Here is a 22,306-nt window from a genome sequence, read left to right on the forward strand (position 1 = left end):
TGAAATTTGTGAGTTTTTTTATTTTTCTAAATGTCTGCTTGTTTAACGAAGCGTGCGTGTAACTAAGCACTAGTTTCTTACAGTACGACCAAAGGTGAATCAAATCTTTAGATAAAAAAAACTTGCTGCCCGATAAGATGTTGACAAACACGAAAAAATATTAGCAGAATTTGGCAATTCATTTTTTCATAATATAAGTGTACATAATATTAATGAATACTGTTGACTGCTAAATATTAATTAATACATACAACATATCCTGCTTCCTGACTATGTTTACATGGATCAGTTCTCATTTTCAAAAACTCTTTCCTGTATTTGGCTCTTCTCTCTATTTGAGCTTTGATTATTTTACATTCAATATCAGAAAAAGCGTAGTCACACATTTTTTTATGTTTATTTAAATTATATTGACAGAATTATAATAACTTCTGACAAAAGTTTGTGTATTATGTCAAATTTATAAATTAAGAATAGAAAAAATGTCAAATTTGTTTGAATATAGAACATCTCAACAAGTGTACACACTGAGTTTTCCTTGAATGAAAATAATAGAAGACATAAGATAAACAACTGATTTTATTTATATTAAACTTTTCGACATCTAAGCGTATTTAAACAGAATGGCAATTCACTGGAGCTTGAACAGCCTGTCTCTATAACGAAGTTCTCCAGATCGGACCTTCGCCTCGCGGTCCGAGCGCTCTTTATGCATCATGTATCCATACAAAAACATTGGGATCACAATAGCTCCGATTCCAAAAAGAGCATTCCTGCGGTTCGGTTGAAAATGTTCAAATTGCGTAACTTTCATAGAAATAAATCTTTGGTGTCCTTCGTCGAACTGAAAGGAAGAAAAGTTAGTAATTATTCATATATCTCAATAAAATGCTTAATAATAAATTACGTAATGAAACTCACAACATAACCAGCTTCCGCAGCATGTTTGAAAGGGTTTGTTCTCTGTTTTAAGAATTCACGGCGTAATTCAGCACGCCTTGCAGCCTGTTGTTTGATGAGGTTGAATTCGGCTTCCGATATTCCATATTTCTCGGCCATTTTAGCACCAATTATATAGAGTTCTTTTAAAAATCCATACAGCCTTTTTGCTATTTACAATAATGTCACCGTGACATAAGACATTTGGAATAGGCAAGTGTCAAATACGTTTGACAATGTTTCGATTAGTGATGATATGGTGATGATGAAGCACAGAACAGTAAAAACATATAGAAGTGCTTTAATGTCATATTACTATGAAAACCCTCAGAGCAATAAACCTATAGAGTACTTGTATCGAGCGTATACAATTTACATATATTTGTTTCTCTCTATCTAAAGAAAACGTCGTAAGAAAGAATGAGATAGCTATAGACTACAAGCTACGTTTCAACATAGTCATGGCACCATTTTTACTATAGGCACAGAATACATAATAGTAGCTAAACGCTACAGAACGGACACTCTCCGCCTCCCGCCAAAATTAAACTTACCTCACCCCCGCGCGATCAGACATAAAATGGGCCATATTTTTCTGCAAGGACGATACGCAACGAAGATTGACAACATTAATCAAATTGACTTAAAGTAATTTTATTATTTTGGATTTGTGATTATCGTTTTTCGTAGAAAATGGTTAGATATTGTGCTGTTTACTCTTTAGATATTGTGTATTTCATCAGAAAAACGCGAATTTTTTTTTACGCTAGTCACAAATGTGCCAACCATAAAGCGTTAACACACACATTTGCAGTCTCTACAGTGTGACTGTCAAAACGATCATTTTGTATGGAGTGTCCGGGGTGTGCTATAGGTACGTATTTATATAGATAGAAGGTGATAGTGATGGGATGTGCTTCAATCGATAAAATCGTGAATGCATTTTGCATTTACGGTTTCGTGAAATAATAAATAATAAAAAAAACAAAATTAATCATAAATTTCAGTTGAATACATTATTTGTTTAATCCTACGAATATAATAAATGCGAAATTATGCGAGAATGGATAACTTTCTCTTTCACTGCTGAACCGATTACAATGAAATTTTGTACATACACACATAGGATAGGTTTTATACCGGAAATCCCACGTGAACGGGAACTGTGCGGGATTTTCTTTAAAAACGCGGGCGGAAAGCTAGTATATTTTAAAATAAATTTTAAAACTTGAAATATAACTACATAATTTAAAATAAAGATCAATAAAGTTAAAGGAGTGAGGAGAAAGGCACAGTCAGCATGAATTTTAACAAGTTCATAAAAGGACAGTCTTAAAGAAAACATTTTCCTTACATCCTACTAATAAAGCGAAAGTTTGTGAGGATGGATGTTTGTTACTCTTTCACGCGAATACTACTAAACCGATTACAATGAAATTTGGAAAATTTACTTTTGATCCCGTAAATCCCACAGGAATGGGAACTATGCGGGTTTTTCTTTGAAAACGCATGTATATTAAGTACATATGTATTTCAATAGTAGTTTCTCATCTATGAGAACTGTCATTTAATCAACCGTTTAATTTTCACATAGTTACACATTTAAAGTAAATGTGTAAAAAAATTTCCAAATAAAAATTCACTCACACACAAATGTATTTATTATCTAAAGGAACAAAAAAAAACGTAAGCGTAAGATTGCACAATTCTTCTAGAGTATCCATCTTGATAACACGCAGGCTCGAAATGCAGTGAACACAATCTAGCAAATTTCGACGGCGTCCAATCTACACGTCTCATGTTTTATACCCATTTCTTATTTAGCTCTGGAAATCTAAAACAAAATGAATTTATTAATAATCTAAAAGAGAAACAACAAACTAAACAGATAAATCAAATAAAACAACGTGGTATTTTTTATTTTCCTGCTGTAGAAAATTTACATCAATTATTTGCTACAACAACTACATATAAATCTGATATAAGAAACAAAATAAATAAATCAACGTTAATATGAAATAGATTTTTGTCATAAATCGATAATATACGCTAGATGTGTTACAACACTACGGTGGTAAACAAAATGCCAAACTTGATAATATTGTGACATTTTTTAAAAATTATTTAATTCTTTTGTATTCCACAACCCCAGAAAGTGGGTAAATGTTACAGTTACAACATAAACTTATAAAAAAGCGCTTGATAAAACCTTCAAATAGGGTTAGAACATAAATATTTATCAATTTGCTGAAAATCACTTACCGATGGAAAGATATTTTTTCATTGTTTTCATCCAAAACTCCCATTCGACTAGTAATAGCCGGTAGCTAAACATACAATAGTCATTTTAGCACACTGACAAATAAAAAGAAACACTATACACTTTATATTTTCTAAATATTTCGTTAAAAACACTTGACGCACTGAGCCCACCAGCTGGTTGGAAAACAAACTGACTGCCGGCGCGCTACGTTTGAAGACAGTGCAGATACTCTATCGCTATCTCAATCTGACTTATGCTGTTATTGACTAAGAGTAAGTAGATTAGAAAATATATATTTTGTTCTGTCTCAATATAAGAACTCTATAGGTTTATTCCTCTGAGTGAAAACCAGTGTCGCCAAACCCACACATTTAAACCGATAGTTATACAGTACACTACAAGTAAACTATGTCTTTGATTGGACAGATTAATTTGAGTAGAAACTGACTTAGGTTATAAATTCAGCATTTCAATATGTACCCTAACGCACCATGTTACGGTTTATTTTAGTATAACATCCCTAGGTATTTTAGCTGTTTTGTTTCTCATTGCTCAGAAATTCCAAATTCGAAAACATTCAGCTACAATCCACAACAGAGGGCGTTAGTTTTCGATAGATATAACTTTGAACCTCAACACATAGAGATAAGGTTGAAATTTGTGTCACTCAACATTAATGACATTAAGTTGATATTTATCTGATGCTATGCTCTAAGGGATGTCAGCCTTGTTATCGATAATTCACAAATAAATATTTTTTTGTGCATTTTTATTTCTTTCTATTATATGAGTATAGTATAATGCGTCACATTTTGGAGTATGTTTATTACTACTAAGTACGTCTTTTCATATTATTATTGTTAAATAAAAAACGGAATAGAATAGTATAAACTATAAATCTATATTTACAAAATACAAACAGAAAATATGCATTATTTTAAATCTTGAACTGCTGTAGGTTTGATGTAACGGTGGCCTTTGTTAGACTGCTTAGTGCTGTTCGAAATCCCGTAACTCGTCACGTTGCATTTATCCATTTCTCTTTTAAATAAGCCTCTTTGGGAAATCTATAAAATAAATTGGACAAATGAACGCTAAGGAAAAATAAAATAAAATTTAATATTTATAATGTTTGTCTTTTCTAAAGTATCGATACTGTCGATATACGCCACAAGCATCACTAAACCGACATTCGTTTGTTTATTGCAATAATATTCTAGAAAGTCTTGTTTGCTGTTCAATCTATAATAGTACTAATTTCTTATAGGTTAAGGTTAATTTTGACTAGATATTTGTGTACAATTTTGACAAATTAGGACAAGCGAAGTTATAACATAAAATATATGTAAAATAAATAAAAATAAGACTTGCCGATGGTATGAAATGCCTCCATTGCTGATATTATATCGTCTGCTATCATTTTTGCACTCTAATACTGAACAACACGTCCTAATTAATGAATAAATATGGAAAAAAGGTTTGACAGCTGACAACCGACTCGAATATTTTTCTGCGCACAACTGAGAGCAAGTTAGGTGATCTTACCACTTGTGACACGTGGGCCACGCCCACATCACACTTCTATTTGTTTTTACTGTTCTGTGTGATGAAGTCATCTTGCCCAGATATCAATATCGATGTTCTTTATGGTCATATCAACCTTTTAAATATATAATAACGTATTAAAAAAAATCACTGACTTTCTTAATCAAAATCTTATACATAATACTATTACGTTGAAACTGCGCTCGTTTTTTATTGAATGATTAATTATTTATTATTTAAGGCTTATATTCAGTATAGTAAGAACATACTTAATTTCTATTGACTAGAAAGAACTAATGCTTACTTTATTATTGAAAAGAAATAGTTTTAGATATTTAATTATTAAAACTTGTAATAATCTGTAAAATAAACAAAAAACCGGTATAATCTATTCGACAACACTAAACCATAGACAAAGCAGTTTTGTTCATTTCCGGGAGCAGAAGAAACCATCTTTTTGATTCCCCTTGTTGTCGTTGTCAGATCGGCGATTTTCTAAAAAGCCGCAACCATGGGTCGTATGCACGCACCTGGGTAATTTTATTTGATTTTTAAACCGTGTAAAATGATAAGTCTACCATGCAAAGCAAAGTTTCAGTTTTTCGAGTGGTTTAATAAACTTGGTGAAAACATAACCTATGTTGGCACACATGGCATGCCTTACGAGTGTATTTTTTGTGTTTCAGCAAGGGTATCTCCCAATCAGCACTGCCTTATCGCAGAAGTGTACCAACTTGGTTAAAATCTACCGCTGATGATGTTAAGGAACACATTTTTAAGTTCGGCAAGAAGGGTCTTACTCCCTCACAAATTGGTGAGTAGATTCCGTCAATCCTCCTGTATATAACTAGGTATTCATATAATTTATGATTTAATTAATTTGTATTATATTTTCCACGCTAAGTTTAACATTTCGATTTCCTATATACGAACGACACAAATTTTCTTTGAAATTAAACGATGAGGTGTGTAAGATTGTACTGGTGACAAAATTTATAAAATCATCCGTCGTCTTTTAATAAGCAACATACCTAGTTATAAAGATTACGTAAAATAATTCTATAGCACCACCAAAAATTAACTTTCACCAATTTTACAAGTAAAAACATCAGCCACACTATTTTTTAAAATTTTGTCTGTTGATAAGCTTCTATACCTCTGTATTCCAATATGTATTACTGCTGTTGCTTTATAATGTACAGATTAGAAATGGTAGTTTTAAAAAACAACAAACATACATTAATAGGAAGATTTGTGTAATAAATTACTAAATGTGTAAAAAAATCAAAAACTATGTGTAGCTCTAAATTCCTAGATACAGTTAGTTGCAAAGGATGCAATAAGCATCACAATATTATGATTATTTCATTAATATATATGAACTTTGATGAAACAGTGTAGTATTGTTTGGAAGTGGCTTATAACAAGCTTCTAAAACCTGCAAATTACAAGAAGCTTTTAAATATCACATCTGTGATCTAATGATAATATTTCATTACCTTTACATTTACATTTTTTTGCAATTATGGTAATGGTTATTACTTCTATGAGTACTATTAGAAGCATTTACTAGTGTAAGCAAATAATAGTTACTGTATAGTAACTGTCTTTAGTCATTGTAAAATGTAATCTAATAAGACATTATGTTTATCTCATAATTTAAAAGATTTTATTAACAATTTGATAGAGGTGTTATTAACCCTATTTTACCAGTTTTCTAAAAACACCCAATATTGTATGTAATTGTTATTGTTAGACATTTGTAAACTTAAATGTCTTTTAACACATTTTCTCTACAGGATGTACATGTTACCCTTATCTTAACATCTGTAAATTTAATTTTAATTTTTCAAATATCTGACAAATAATAATTATCATTACCAAACCAAGAAATGTCATTTTTTAAAACTACCTACCTATCACATCACAATCCTCATATTACAAACTAAATAGAACATTTACAATTCCAGGTGTCATGCTCAGGGATTCCCACGGAGTGGCACAAGTCAGATTTGTCACAGGCAAGAAGATCCTCCGTATTATGAAGGCTATGGGACTCGCTCCGGATCTACCCGAGGATCTCTACTACCTGATCAAGAAAGCTGTCGCCATGAGGAAGCACTTGGAACGCAACAGGAAGGACAAGGACAGCAAGTTCAGGCTGATTCTGGTCGAGTCAAGAATTCACAGACTCGCTCGTTACTATAAGACAAAGAGTGTGCTGCCTCCCAACTGGAAATATGAGTCGAGCACGGCGTCTGCCTTAGTGGCTTAAGTTAATAAATTTCTTAAATACACTTGGTGTTTTATTTTAAACTATCAGTGAGGAATCAAAGTTGATAAATGACAGCTTTTTCTATTATATTTATAATCAAATGCATTTAATTGTTTAGGTAGTTTTGTTCTGAAAATATAGACCTCTTTTATCTGACACATTTCATGTAGGTACTGCTTTCCTTCACTTATTTCAATTGAATATTTTCTGAGTTTCAAAACAAGATAAAATTTAGACTAAAAATTAGTACATTATCATCTGTTACTAAAATTTTGATGAAATTATTTTAATGATAAGCTGATGTATTAATGTATTGATGTATTTATTTATGTGTAAATGATTAAACATTTCAATCAATAATGAAAATAGACCATTGAACAATTGTGGCAGATATAATAATAGTGTAATTCAATTAAAGATATTGATATTCTTGTCCATGACTATTTACCTATTTACACCATTTATCTCACTATTTTTCAGAATCAATAAAATTTTAATAACAAAATATGTTTTGCTTACATACAGACTGATGAGATATAAGTTACTAGAATGATAAAGGACTGTCACACGAAGAAAAATCTCAGCAAGATCAATAAATGAAAGATAAAAATATCAAATATAACATAATATTTATTCATAAACATGATTTATTACAATATATTCACATAATATTACTTTTCAATATTTTTTCTTATAATAATCAAAACATGAGAGAAAGCATATAAATCTAATATAGATTTGACATAATATACAATTGTTTCTTTATCTATCATATCATAGCATTTAGGACTTTCTTAAACGTAAGGATTCCAATTACTACCATCTTCAGGGTGTAAATTATTAGTTATTAATAGCACGACATCCACAATCCACCAAATGCCAAGACCACCCAAAGTTAACAGTTTTCCTACAGCTGTACCAGTTTGTCCCAGGCAAAATCTGTCCATGCCAAGAAAACCAAGCAGAATACTGTATATTAAAGTCGTAGTAAAGTAGTGACCGGAATATCTAACACAGGGAAAGCCGTCACGAAGAAAACTTCTGCTTCCATGACACTCGATTCCATCGAGGGCTTTGCACTGTACTTTTGTTTTCTCAACATCCTCGTATCTAACGCCGCCGAATTTGACACAGCCATGTTTCACTGCTTTCTTCGCTGTTTCATTACCTTTATGATCGACAGGCTCATCACAGTCGAGAAATTCTAAAGGTAAAAAACTACATTTAACCAAAGGTCCCAGTGGGCGGTATGGTTCTTTTGAATATGGGTCGCTCTCAGCCACACAAATAGTAAATAATGGTATGAGAACTAATATGAAATGATGCGAATGCATAATTTTAATCTCTATATATTATCATTGCGAATAATTTAACAAAACTTTATTTTACTTTCTGAAAGCAAATTTGTAAGCAATTTTTGATATATCAATAACATGTCAACGTCATAGCGGCAGTACACATGGGGCCAAGGCGTTGGGCCAACGTGTTGGGAAAAACTGATCATTCTGCATTGGCGCTTCAAGGATGGACGTAGTCCGTAGAAGTTCTTGCAGCCGCGGCAATTTATTTATACAGTGCGTTTAATTATTACGTACATGTGCATCAATAACAATGAGTGTACTCTGCCGTCTGCGATGATACCATTTTCCAATCTTTATTGTCCTTTTTTTTATTTCTGTATAAATAAAACATTATTATGTTAAGATTTTTTCAAATGTTCAAAATGTGTACATTTTACACTTAATTTAATTTTAATTACCTATTAAACGAAACTTTAAAGATTATATATAATATTATTATATTAAATGATAATATTATTTATGTAATAAAGCACAATTTGATCAAAACCTTGCTCATTGTATATTGTTATTTAATTTTTAAGAATAAGTAACTTTTTAATACTATTTTACTCATTTTATAAATATATTCATTTTTTTTATCGCATTGTATGAAAGTGAGATAAGAAAAACATCTAGAATAATATAATAAATAGAAAATAAAACATCGAATTTATTGAGATTGGTTTTTATTTTTGTGTAGTTCATGCCGTGGATTCCAAATTATTCTTCATGTCGATACAATTCTACGAATTGTAAAACCTCATTGCTTGTCCACATCGGCGCCTCGGGCCTCCATCGCTATCGGAACATGGTTAAACGTAAATTTCAATTGACGCGCAACTATACTGTCTCCGCTGACGCGTAATAACAAACTGAACAAGACACCAACGTGTGAACGCTGTTTGCGGAGCGCGCCAAGATCCTTTGATGTGTGCACAAAAAACCGACAACATTCGGTTGGCCTGCCGATATTGGCGCCAACTAGGCTAATGAAGCCAACATACCGCCAAGTAGCTCTCTACACGTTGGCCCAACCCGTTGGCCCAACACGTTGGGCCCATGTGTACTGCCACCATCATATATGACACAATTTACAAAAGTTGGCTAGTGCAAAATATTTAAAGATTTACAAAGAATGAAACTGTGGAATGAAAGAAGATAAGAAGTCAAGGATTAGTATTCACTTTCTATTGAAACGTGTCAATCTATATTAAATAATGTATATTTAGTAACAATTAGCTAAGATTTATTGATTGATTATTTACACTAATATATAGAACATGCAATTAAATTTCCGAACTTTTGCATAATTGTCAACTGTCATTTTAATTGATTTGACATTTTGAGATTTCGATCCTCTTTCGGACTTGTATTCATGTCTATAATTTCCTGTAATGTTTTCATTGTTTCTTAAAATTTGAAATACTGTTGTAATCATGGAGGTGTTTAATAAGTTCTATTCATCTGTGACAAGTACAGTATCGCAGTTATCGGGTGTACTACCAGGAAATCCAGTAACACGAGAATTCGAAGCAACTCAGTTTATCGCGAGCGCTGGACCAGGTAAATGTAAATATAAATACTAAACATAGATGTATTGAACAATAGATTTAACTATGTTTCGTTTTTAGGCTTATTATGGAAAGTATATAAAGGCTATAAGAAATCGACAAAGCAGGAAGCATCAATATTCGTGTTTGAAAAGAAACAATTGGACAGATGGTCAAAAGCAGACAGAGATATAATGCTGGACATTTTAAAACGTGGGATCATACAATTGACGAAGTTGCGGCACCCACAAATATTAACAGTGCAACACAGTTTAGAAGAGAGCAGAGAGAGTTTAGCATTTGCTACAGAACCAGTGTTTGCCAGTCTGGCTAATATATTAGGGAACACAGAAAACATGCCACAACCTATACCTAGCCACCTAGTCAACTATAAGCTCTATGAAGTTGAGATTAAATATGGTCTCATGCAAATAGCTGAGGGCTTAGCATTCTTACACAATGACGTTAAGCTTCTGCACCAGAACATATGTCCAGAATCAATAGTAGTGAACCAGCAAGGTGCTTGGAAAATATTTGGTTTCGATTTCTGTGTGTCGAACCAGAGTCCTCCAGGGGCTGCACCTTATTGGCCGTTCAATGAGTATTGCCAAGCAATGCCAGCTTTAACACAGCCAAGTCTGGATTATTTGGCACCAGAGAATATATTATCTGCATCTCATTCCCCTGCAAGTGACATTTACTCTATGGGCATGCTTGTCTATGCTTTACACAGTACAGGGCATCAGACACTTGGCAACATTACTGGAGATTATACCAAATTTAAAAGGTTCGCTAATGAAATGAGGAACTTGCCAGCGTCAAGGTTGTTGTGTGTTGCGGAGGGTTTGAGGGAATATGTGAAGCTTATGTTGAATATCACACCAGAGTTGCGACCAGATCCACATCAGTTTTTGAAGGTAACATTTAGTATTTTTAAGTTTAAATGTAAAAAGGCATATTTATTTTCAATTATTGTTAAAGTTTATTGTTATAACTTATAATACATATTTTAGCTGGGTAAAAGCATTTTAATTCTGATATAATAATGTAACAGCTTGTTCTATATGTTTTAATTATTTAATTACAGATACCCTATTTTGAAGATGTAGGTGTGAAAACATTAAACTACTTAGATTCATTGTTCCAATGGGATAATCTGCAAAAATCACAGTTCTACAAAGGCCTTCCACAAATTATCCAGAAAATGCCTCACAGAATATGCATTTACCGAATATTGCCATGTCTAACTAAAGAGTTTGTTAATCCACCCATGGTACCGTTTGTACTACCTAATGTTTTGTTAATAGCGGAAAACTCAACTAAAGAAGAATACATAAAATATATATTACCCGTATTAAAGCCAGTGATGTTAATTCAGGAACCGATACAAATATTGCTGATATTTATGCAAAAAATGGAGTTATTGTTAAAACTCACGCCAGGAGAAGAAGTCAAAACAGATATACTTCCAATGCTGTATAGAGCGTTAGAATCTGACGCACAACAAATACAAGAATTGTGTTTATCAGTATTGCCAACATTTGCGTCACTAATTGATTATCCGGCTATGAAAAATGCATTGTTGCCGCGTATAAAAAAGCTTTGTTTGCACACAAATTATTTGTCTGTGAGAGTTAATTGTTTGCTGTGTTTGGGAAAGTTGTTAGAACATTTGGATAAGTGGCTGGTATTGGATGAAATTATTCCGTTCTTGCCGCAGATTCCATCTAGAGAACCGGCTGTGTTGATGGGTATATTAGGTAAGTTCATTATTTATGTAATGATAGATTGTGAAATATGTTCTTTTGATTGCCTTGTTAGATTGAAATTTTGCATTGTAAGAGTTCCTAGGTTTGAGTTTACATACAACAAAGACATTATAGAGATTTTTTTTAATATAAATAAGTAATTAAAACTCACAGAAATTTTCTACTGTATCTTATATTATTATCAAAATAACATACTTCAAGAAAATAATAATAAATGTGGAATAGTGATGCAATAATAAAGTTGTAGTAAAAATCAGGTCTAGTAATAAATACATATTTTAACTTATCTAATTCAATTTCAGGCATCTACAAATTAACATTAAGTCACAAAAAACTCGGGATCACAAAAGAAGTAATGGCTACAAAAGTGCTACCATTCCTCATACCACTGTGTGTGGAAAACGGACTCACTTTAAATCAATTCAACGCACTAATATCACTTGTCAAGCAAATGGTGTCGAAAGTTGAAGCGGAGCATAGAACGAAGTTGGAACAATTGAATTCTATACAGAATGAATCTAAGTAAGTTTTTGTAACACATATTTTTATGTGTGTGTGCTCGTGAGCACACGTGTCAGAAGTGAAACTTCTTACCAATTTTCAACTAATTTATTTACCAGGGTAATGGAACAAGCGCTAACTTCAGACACGCTTGTATCAGCGCCGGGGCCACAAACGGACATCGACAAGATGTTCTCTGGCCTCGGTATAGATCCATTCTCGTTTAGCAAGCCGGTAGAGAAGGAAGTGCCTACTGTTAGCGATAGTGTGTCGTTAAGTATGGAGGATAAGCAGCGGTGAGTAGATTTGTTAAGATTGGTTAAAATTGTATGTTATGTAATTACATAGTAAAGATAAAGGTAATTCTGAATAAAATATCTCTAGACATCTTTTTAAAGTCATACTTTATTATAGATTTTCCAAATTGAATCTTTCTTTCGTATGATGACACCTGAAATAATCTAATAGGATTTTTCTTTTGATTTGTAGGATCAATTGTCACTCAAAATCTCAAAACTTTTATCAATAAATATTAACCTCAATTATCAATTAATATTAACCTCCCTCTTAATTATCAATGAATATTAACCTCCCTCTTCCAATCTACTGTATTATAATTGTACAAGTAAAAAAAAAATCCTTTGTTTTACTCACGTAACCAATTTCTTTTCAGCCTAGCGCAACAGCAAGAAACAGCTCGAAAGTTCTCCCGCCAACCGCCACCAACGGCCATTACCACTCCCAAACCGATCCCACCACCACAACCCCAAACTATTGATTTAACCAGCTCACTCCTACAATCCAATCTTACTCAGTTGGCAAAACCAATCCCATCACAAAATAATAATTCTATGGGACATATGGGTGGTACTCTAATGGGAAATACCAGCCCGAATAATAATAGTTTTCCAATGGGAAGGAATCCGATTAATCTAATGGGTAATACTGGTAATAGTAATATGGGTAATACGATGGGTAGTAATCTGGGTAATAATCAAATCGGTAATACAATGGGCAGTGGTATGATTAATAATTCAATCGGTAATACAATTGGTAGTAATATGAGTAATAATTCAATGGCTAATACAATGAATATGAATAACAATTATTCAATCAATACAATGGGTAGTAATCTGGGTAGTAATCAAGTTGGTAATAGTAATATGGTTAATAATTCAATGGGTTACGCTTTTCAAAGTCAATTGGCCTTACCGCCAAGTACGGGTTGGAATAATAATACGCCAAGTGGTAATTTTAATAATAAATGGGCGGGGAATCAAAGTATGAAACAAGATTGGTCGGCTTTCGAATCTCTATTACCGAGTCAAACTCAAAATAATAGTAATAGCAATAATAATCCTAAAAAACTGAGTAACAGTGAAATGATGGATTTACTTGGTTAGTGTACCCGTTCGTTTGTTGAGAATACCAGTTTCCGCTATCAATATAATAAGCTTATTTATTATTTTACTGTCCTCCTTTAATAATTTATTTATTTACTTTTTATTATATAGTTTTAAAATTATATTGGCGAACATACATGCCGCCTTCTCATGATTCTTTTTACGTAACTTTTTCCACAAAATATGTATTTGATACAAATTTAAACAAGGCTTGGTCCGTCCTGAACATCCTTATGATTCGTTAAAATTCCCACATACAAATGTTCACATTAACGTATATATTTATTTTATTTATTTTGACGGAATGTTAGTACATTGCATCCGTTCTCAGAAAAAAATGCCATTAAATTATTCTCGAATTTATCACCACATTCATGATATAGCTTGACCGCGCTGGCTGTAGGGCTGTATATGTGTACCGACCGTTCCGTTTCTTTCTAACTTCACACTCGTGCTCTTTCTTACCCGCTCCCCGCCTCACCGCACATACCTACACTGCCCTACAGCAACTGCGGTCAAGCTATATATTTATGTTTTCGATCGCAATCATCTATATATCATAAATAAATATATTTAGTCTTAGAAGTTTGGAACTGATTTGATACTTTTAACAAAATATAGTTTGTGGGATTGATATTAATTATAATTATGTTTGTAAGTAAATTACACTCACTCATAATGTTTATATTTCCAATGTTTAATTAATAACTTAATTAAATTCGCCTTGGCTTATATGGTTTGACCTTGTGGTAATAAAAGACTATAAGTCTATGAAAGTATTTATAAAATTCGTTCAGTAATTTATCATTTTTGCATTAAACATAAAAAAAATAAGTAATGTTGCTATGATTGAAAACTACATTCCTATCATTATGTATGTGTACAAAAATATCATTATTATAGTGTTATGCATGGACGTATAAAAAAAGACGGACACCGTATTACGAACAAACAACGTGAAGCCACCATAGTAAGCTAGCGATCGTGTAAAGACAATAAACACGCACACACTCTCACCATAGTAAGCTAGTCGGCCGCCATTACGTCGTGAACTACCGACTGATTAACTGCGTCACTGTTTCACAAAAAATATTTAAAATGCCGTCTTGTGTGGTTAAATGGTGCCGCAACAGTACAATTTTAAATAACAAAACACAAGGGATTACATTCCACGGGGAAGCAAGTTATTTCTTTTATGTTTTAATGACAAAATTATTACGGCAAAATTTATAGAAAAAAAATACAGCCGCCATTGTCATCAGGACAGCTGTTGCCATGGCAACATGGCACACACACATATGGATGTTTCGCCGCCATTACTAGGCTTTACTCAATGTTTAGGCGATATACCGTCCGTCTTTTTTATACGTCCATGGTGTTATGTATTAAGATTTCTGTATAAGTTGTTATTTTTATCATGACGATGGTATTATTAAAGTGTGTAGTAAAGTACTACTTAGTTATAAAGATATATGTATATTAGCTTAATTAGCTATAAAATGTTTTAAGTTTAAGGTAGGTATTGAAGAAAATACAATTTTGTATAAAAACATATTTTATTTCATTAGCAAAATTTTGGTTCACATTTTATGTAGACCGTACTTAATTTGTATAAATATTTTTATAACTATAGCTTATTTTACCGCCTAGTTTTAATAATTATTTATTAGGTACTTTACATACTGTATGTCAATGATATATGTAATTTAATTTTATTCCTGTATCTTATGAATTTATGCTTGTACATTATTTATCCATCAATTAACTATGATCTCTTATAAATAAATTATTATTCCACGCATATTTTAGTTTTATATCTATAACATTATCTTTAAAATAAATAAAAAATATATTACATCTATTGCATAATAAGTTAGATGTGTGCAGCCTCAATTGTACTGCACTATGCAGCACATTTCAAATTGGTAACTTAAACTTATACTTAACATAAATCACTACATAGTATAAAACAAAGTCGCTTTCCGCCGTCTGTGTCTGTATGCTTAGATCTTTAAAATTACGAAACAGATTTTGATGGCATTTTGATAGATACAGTAATATAATTTGTTAAGTTTAAGATTGAGGCGGGATGACGTGGGCGGAAAGCTAGTCAAAAATAAATTTTAATAACTCCATATCTACGCAAGAAATCTAAAACTACCTCCGTCGTCTAAACGACGCAACTAAAAATACGGCAGCCGTGACAGTCTGTAAAAGACTAGCGATAAAGAAACACGTGCGATACGTGTAGCTGTAACAAACGGCCCAAATCATTATAATAAATGCTACTATAGTATTTGCAGTAGTAACTGTAGCGGTTGTACTAAATTCGTTTAATGTACTACTGTATAAAGATTGTTGTAAAACGCCGCACGTTGCAGTGGCGAGACTGGAAAACATGCACCAAACTACTAGGTAGTTTTTGTTCGATGATAGGGTAACACCTGTAAATGAAATGTCCTGTTATTGTCTATGCCCTATGGAATTAGGGAATTCCCAGTTGTATCAGTAATTTTTACGAAAACATTTAAAAATGTAAATGTGTATCTACGAATAAAAATTTGAATAGTTAAGTGATAAAAAGTGCTGGAATTTAGACGCTTTTATCATTGTTAATTAAAAATTTTGCTAGTTAGTTTGTTTTATGTTATAAGTTATTTTTTAATGTTTTACTTATTTTTGAAATTTTATTTGAATTGTATAACTATACAGATGAGATATTTTCAATAAGCCTCAACTTACCATAGAATCCGATTGCGCCGCATACACAAAATACAGTGCACAATTTTGCCTTTTCGTTTATATTCTCAGGCAAGAAGACGCAAAGGATAACAAAAATAAGAGCAGCTGCGTGCGCTATGGATGTTAACGATGATATCTGAAAAATTATGTAATTAATTTGTTAAACTATTTATGCTTGCTTCAAATGGTGAATAAAGACGAAGAAGAAAATGAAGACCCTATAATTCATTGAAATGGAATTTGCAATTATTATTTCAAAGATGTTATCATGTTATTCATTTTAATAAATTATTATCAACTAGCGGTCCGCCCCGGGCCCCGGCTTCGCCCGTGGTACATGTTTACGTTTTCTCTACATAAGAACCATCCTCGTACTTCAAGGAATAATATAATAAAAAAAGAATTATCGAAATCGGTTCAGCCGTTCTCGAGTTATGCGCTTACCAACACATTTTGCGATTCATTTTTATATATAAGAAGATTAGCTCAAATTATTTTGTGTTGGTAAAACATTGTGAAACGACATTATTTTGAAAGTTAATTAGTAAAGGCATTTCATGTTCGCTGTGCACGGAGTAGGTGCCTATTATTAAATTAAATTATAAAATTATCCTACGTTTCGAAAAAACAACCTGGATGCATTGTTTGCGAAATATTCATGAGTAAATAAACGAGAGGGAAGAGATTTATAAGATAATACCCACCGTCCAAACATTTAAACTTGGATTCTGCTCCCACATCAACGGCGGGAAAACAACACTTAACACTAGAACACTATACGTGGTACACAAATGTAGAAGCGTGTACAGATAAAAGTTCACATCCTTCAGCATATTAGCCACTGTTATTAAGTTCTTCTTCAAGAACGCAGTACGCCTTGCAGTACCTGGCGTTACTTCTGCAGCAAACACTAGACCATTAGATGGTGCGTTCACCGTAGTCTCTCGATACAAAGGCTGAGGTTGAGACTCTCTATCTATACTCTCCAACTCTTGATACCCACTTATACGACTGTAACTGGTAATGTCCAATGCTCCGAAATCTGACGAAAATCTGTTGGACCTTGAACTATCGAACATTGCGCTGAAATCTGATGAGAATCTACTCTGCCCACTTTCAACATTGGGATCCATTATCTCTCTAGCGTTTTCTCTGGATTTGAATACTACAACGTCGTTAGCATCTTCGTCTTGTGTTGCTACGGGATTAGTTCTAGTTACTGTCTCTGTTTGGTTGGAAAATATAACTTCATCGTCATCTTCAGCCCCATCGCGTATCATGTTATATGTAGTACGTATCACCCTTTCTATGTATACGGGTCTTGTATACGAAGCTAGGAACACGCAATTTTGCATTATTATAGCTCCAAATATCATGACGACTATTTCGCTTGAGTAAATGGTGCAGAGATAGCCAATCAGTAGCGGCATAAGGACATTTCCTATCACAGGTGCCACCTTGATTATGCGCTGAGCTATAGTCAGCCTTTCTCGGAAGTAGTGTGTGATAATCAAGTCTGTCTGTTGGCCGGTCAATGCGCAACCGATACCTGAAAATATTATTTTTCATTAATACTTTTAAAAATTATAAATTGATCGTGAGTGTTGCGTTATTTCGATAGGGCGCATATTTAATTAGAAAGTTATGGGTAGCAATAAAGTAGATAAGCTTCATAGTCTGCTATATTTTATTTTTATTAGGTAGGTACTCATATTCAAATGTAGGTACGTTGGTATAATAGAATCATCTACGAAGTCGACCTTGGTTTTACACAATATATTATTTTAATGAAAATAAATTAATAATAATAATCACAGACTAAAACAGGTTTGTTTAGTTGTCTCTAAACAAGGTCAAGGCACAAGGTTTTTGAAATATTTTCCTTCAAATAGGGGAGGCCGGGGTTCAAAGTGCCGGGGGTAGGTTGTTCCGATTGAAATAGCTCCGCCAAGAAAAGAGATAGCAATAAGTGTGAAGTGCATCGCGAAACATCTTATCATCGCGCATTTTCGTCAGTCATTTTAGTGACGGTCTGCACGCGTGTTAGCGTGGTAGTCGATTGGTGACACTCAAACATCACGTAAGTAAATTTTTTCGTCATCATACTTTTTGGTCTATTTCAATCAATTTTCTAGCTATTTGTGTGTTACTTGCTATTATCTGTCGAGCAAACTATAGTGATTAACTTTTTAGTATCGTTTTTGGCTTTTTCAAAGGTATTCTATCATAATTGGATGTTACTTTAGAAAATGAAATTTGGGGTTCTAAGTTCCTCTGGTGGGGGGCTAGTTGTTCCGCGGAACAACCTGCCCCGTAACGAACACGTTAATAATAAAATTAAAACTTTCTTTTAGGATGAGAAACTATAACCGAAAAACCGAACGGGGCAAGGTTTAATTTGAGCTTTTGAGCCTGAAGCAATTAAACCTTTACCAAAAGCACCGCCAAGATCGTGTGTAACAACTAAGCGACGAATAAGAAAATCAGCGATACTGACAGATACGCCTGAAAAGAATGCTTTGGCTGAAGAAAAGAAAGTAAAGAGCAATAGTAAAATAAAGACGAACGAAGTTGAAAAAAGAGTCAGAAAGAATAAAGTAACTGGTAAAAACAAGCGAAATTATAAATTGGCAAGTAAATCCGCAAATGTTAAAGAAAATGTGAAAAGGAAACTACTGCAAGAAGATAATCATGGAAGTAATAGTGAAGAAGAGACAAGAGACCATGGAATGGTATTGTCTAATATATTGCAATTTATATTCCAACTCACGATCAGGTGAACAATGGATTGAATGCGTCATGTGTAAGAATTGGGCTCATTCAAAATGCCTGAAATCTGAAGATGTTCGTTCTTATGTTTGTCAAAATTGTAATTCTGACGACGACTCTGAATATTATTGTTAAGTAACTGAAATGGATCTGTTTTTCCAGAGTAGGTTATAAGTTTAGATTATTGATCTCAGTAAAGTCATTGCTATAAGACTGAATTAAGAAACTATAGCTCGAAATGTTAAACTTTGTTATTTTTGTGTTTTCATTAAAATAAATAATTTTGTTTTTTTTTACAAGCAAACGTTTGTCAAAGTTGGTTGAGTAATATCAAAAATGTTTATTACTCTTAAATCTATTAATAAGGTTCAACTACACTTGTTATTATTATATGTTTGCAGTTATGTTCATTACATTTTTTAATTTTGTTGAAAAGTTTGTAAAGAACATTAAGATTTTGTACTTTTCTAAATAAAACTGTAATGAATATTCAATTATACACCTAATTTATTTTATATAATACCTTTCCAACTAATACTACATAATTAGGGACTGGAGTTGATAAGCGGAACAACTTACCTCAGCTGAGGAACAACCAGCCCCTTTGTGGGGCGTGTTGTTCCTTGTCGACTTTTTTCAGAAAAAATATCCTGAGCAATAATATATGCTTATTTCAAAGAACTTAAGTTTACAATTTGAAACAAGGATAAATTATACACCATTTTATATAGGAATCGTTGATTTTAAACATTTCTATTACATTTATATTGCCTCCGACTCCAAAATCGGAACGTCGAACCCCGGTCTCCCCTACTAAAAAGTTAACATCGTAGAAAAATTATCAGAATGCGTAATAGTTTCTTTGTCATTATTATGTACGAAGAATGTACCAAAATGTACTACATACATATGAAATGAGATTTAACAATGTAAAAGTAATTTTAGTATTAGAACTAATTTACGGAAACATATTGCAAGTAATAAGTTAAGTAAATAACGATTTTGTCATTTATTTATTGTGTCGTGACCTTCAATAACAAAGCCGCAAATGATACTATTGAAGTCTATTCAATGACTTTTCACGTAATATTTAACACCTTGATCTCATTGTTTTATTTTAAACAGTTTTTGCGATAACCGTATTAAATTATTTTACATTTTTATGAGGCAGGAACAAATAAGTAAAGGAAAATAACATCATCACCAGTTAAATGGATTAAGTCCCCTAATTACAAAACATATTTAAATAATTTCATGTCTTATCTGTAAACCGTGAAACGGATCAACAGATTTTGATAAATTCAACCAGAATAACTGTGATTATTTATTTGTAAGTCAGTGTTATTATTTACTTACCAATTAGTATCCCTGCAAATATATTCACAATGTGGTCATTAGAATAGATACTGGTCGCGTAACTTGACAATAGAACACCAGCCACGGTCATACACAATCCAGACAGTGCTGTAAAACGCGGCATGTTAAACGTCTTCGCCACTGCCCTACACCATGACTCTAATAACAAACGTATTACAGTGAAAATAACTGGCACTAAGGCGGTATCTAAATCCCAAATACGTAATCGTTCACCCTCTTCATGATCTTCTTCCCGCAGTGATTTCAAAATCACTAATCCATATAGCAACAATAAGGTTGGTGCAGTAACATTGTATATCACTGCAGCGAACAATATCAACCATCCATAACCACCGTCAGGAGGTGTAGGTCCTATTTCTGGTTGTGATGCCACCACCCTGTCCAAATGAAGGTCTTCCACCCTCTCCCGTCTTTCTGGCCTGTTCCTGGTTTCCTCCATTTTCACAATAACTTCATGACTAAAATAAATCTGGGTAACACTTTATCTCTGAGTAGGTGTTGTTATCTTATCATTATCTTCAGTCGTAATCAAATGTTCTATATTTTTCGAATTGCCGCCAGTTTAGTGTTGTCAGTACATAAAAAGTTGCAAAAAATTGTTTAAATTTATGGCACAACATGAGCGTGCGTTAAAAAAGTTATTTAGAAATACATTCGAATGTGTTTCCAATTTCCATTATGTTTCATACAACAATGAACAGCTATCATAGTTCCATGAATTAGATAACAAACTAATTAGTTTTAAATTAATAAACCCATTTAGTTTCTTCAACTACCATTATTAAACTTCAGCTAAAATCACTCATTCAATACGAAAGATACGAGGCGTGCATATTTTATCTTTATTTTTCCCATTAAATTTAATTTCTTAATTTAGATTTTTGTGATAGGGTCTAATCATGGTCTAATTTACCCTTAGATCATTAAGTAACTTTTGTTAAGCGTTTTATTTACGGTCCATCTTGACGTACGTCCCGCCAAGGTCATACACGATGCACGACGCAAAACGACAGTGAATAGCGTTGACGTACGTCAATAATTATTATTATTATCTTGCTGGATGTGCACGACCACTTTTCATCCAGCAAGCACCCCCACCACCGCGAACGTCGTGCAGATGGACAGTGAATAGCGCGGACGTACAGCAGATTAGTGTTGCCAACAGAAATTAATGTAAATACTTGGAAACGTGGCCTATTGATATGATTTTTTTGTGATAACTCAGTGAGTACATGAGCAAGCAAGAAACAGTTTTTTTATATTTTTATGTACACAGGAAATCCCAATTATCATTACTTTTGGATCAACCTTGTACACATGGACAGTTTATATTCAGAAGTTATTATTTTAAAAGAACTCCAAGGCGAATTGTTGAATAACACAGATTTTATGCAAAAGTCCACTGCAGAAAAATGGCAATTTATTAAAAAAAAATATCTTGACGAATTTGTTCGTTTAAAAAAATGATTAGCTATATACTCTCTGTTCCCGCCACTTCAGCATTTACTGAAAGAGTCTTTTCGGTCATGAATGTGAAGTGGCGGGAAGAGTGAAACCGAGCTTCATTAAAAATTAATTAAAAATGAGCTCTCGAAATATATAAATTTAGATTTGGAATGTTTGGATTCATATAATTCATTTAAAAATAATGAAAAATTGTTAGGTACTGCAAAAAGTACAAAAAAATACATTTTTAAAAATATTTATTTACTCTATATTTACCTCCTTTAAAATCAGATATACTCTATATCTTCAAATAAAAATTGGCAACCCTAGCCATGCTTGATGCGCGCACGATCGTCAGTAGGATACATCCAGCACCGCGGCCTTGAG

General features: G+C 32.9%; 5 protein-coding genes and 1 long non-coding RNA gene across 6 annotated transcripts; 2 read left to right on the forward strand and 4 right to left on the reverse strand.

The window, feature by feature from the left end:
* Nucleotides 1-561: 561 nt before the first annotated feature.
* Nucleotides 562-1,146, reverse strand: ND-B15 (NADH dehydrogenase (ubiquinone) B15 subunit). Its single transcript, XM_090109392.1, has 2 exons — nucleotides 922-1,146; nucleotides 562-844 (listed from the first exon to the last, which is right to left on the reverse strand). Exons 1-2 carry the CDS (start codon nucleotides 1,057-1,059, stop codon nucleotides 632-634), a joined length of 351 nt encoding a protein of 116 aa, XP_089965518.1. The 5' UTR covers nucleotides 1,060-1,146; the 3' UTR covers nucleotides 562-631.
* Nucleotides 1,147-2,582: 1,436 nt separating this feature from the next.
* LOC149902683 (uncharacterized) lies at nucleotides 2,583-3,484 on the reverse strand. The gene is made up of 2 exons (XR_016457460.1): nucleotides 3,202-3,484; nucleotides 2,583-2,773 (listed from the first exon to the last, which is right to left on the reverse strand). It is a non-coding gene; the product is annotated as an uncharacterized LOC149902683 (long non-coding RNA).
* A 1,646-nt stretch (nucleotides 3,485-5,130) lies between these two features.
* RpS13 (ribosomal protein S13) lies at nucleotides 5,131-7,044 on the forward strand. The gene is made up of 3 exons (XM_090109580.1): nucleotides 5,131-5,281; nucleotides 5,434-5,561; nucleotides 6,718-7,044. Exons 1-3 carry the CDS (start codon nucleotides 5,259-5,261, stop codon nucleotides 7,020-7,022), a joined length of 456 nt encoding a protein of 151 aa, XP_089965706.1. The 5' UTR covers nucleotides 5,131-5,258; the 3' UTR covers nucleotides 7,023-7,044.
* Nucleotides 7,045-7,697: 653 nt separating this feature from the next.
* On the reverse strand, nucleotides 7,698-8,462 carry amrt (TM2 domain-containing protein 2 amaretto). Its single transcript, XM_090109454.1, has one exon. The coding sequence runs from the start codon at nucleotides 8,354-8,356 to the stop codon at nucleotides 7,817-7,819; it is 540 nt and encodes a 179-aa protein (XP_089965580.1). The 5' UTR covers nucleotides 8,357-8,462; the 3' UTR covers nucleotides 7,698-7,816.
* A 1,254-nt stretch (nucleotides 8,463-9,716) lies between these two features.
* LOC149902686 (SCY1-like protein 2) lies at nucleotides 9,717-14,474 on the forward strand. The gene is made up of 6 exons (XM_090109435.1): nucleotides 9,717-9,925; nucleotides 9,994-10,829; nucleotides 11,000-11,672; nucleotides 11,984-12,203; nucleotides 12,302-12,478; nucleotides 12,856-14,474. The coding sequence occupies exons 1-6, from the start codon at nucleotides 9,799-9,801 to the stop codon at nucleotides 13,583-13,585; spliced, it is 2,763 nt and encodes a 920-aa protein (XP_089965561.1). The 5' UTR covers nucleotides 9,717-9,798; the 3' UTR covers nucleotides 13,586-14,474.
* Nucleotides 14,475-15,677: 1,203 nt separating this feature from the next.
* On the reverse strand, nucleotides 15,678-20,987 carry LOC149902687 (uncharacterized). Its single transcript, XM_090109648.1, has 4 exons — nucleotides 20,453-20,987; nucleotides 17,032-17,876; nucleotides 16,328-16,463; nucleotides 15,678-16,029 (listed from the first exon to the last, which is right to left on the reverse strand). Exons 1-4 carry the CDS (start codon nucleotides 20,910-20,912, stop codon nucleotides 15,743-15,745), a joined length of 1,728 nt encoding a protein of 575 aa, XP_089965774.1. The 5' UTR covers nucleotides 20,913-20,987; the 3' UTR covers nucleotides 15,678-15,742.
* Nucleotides 20,988-22,306: the final 1,319 nt, after the last annotated feature.

The sequence above is a fragment of the Colias eurytheme genome, chromosome 14 (genome assembly GCF_061535395.1).
Source record: "Colias eurytheme isolate Ceu_HAF_F1 chromosome 14, ilColEury1 Martin Lab GWU primary, whole genome shotgun sequence".
Taxonomy (NCBI): Eukaryota; Metazoa; Arthropoda; class Insecta; order Lepidoptera; family Pieridae; genus Colias; species Colias eurytheme.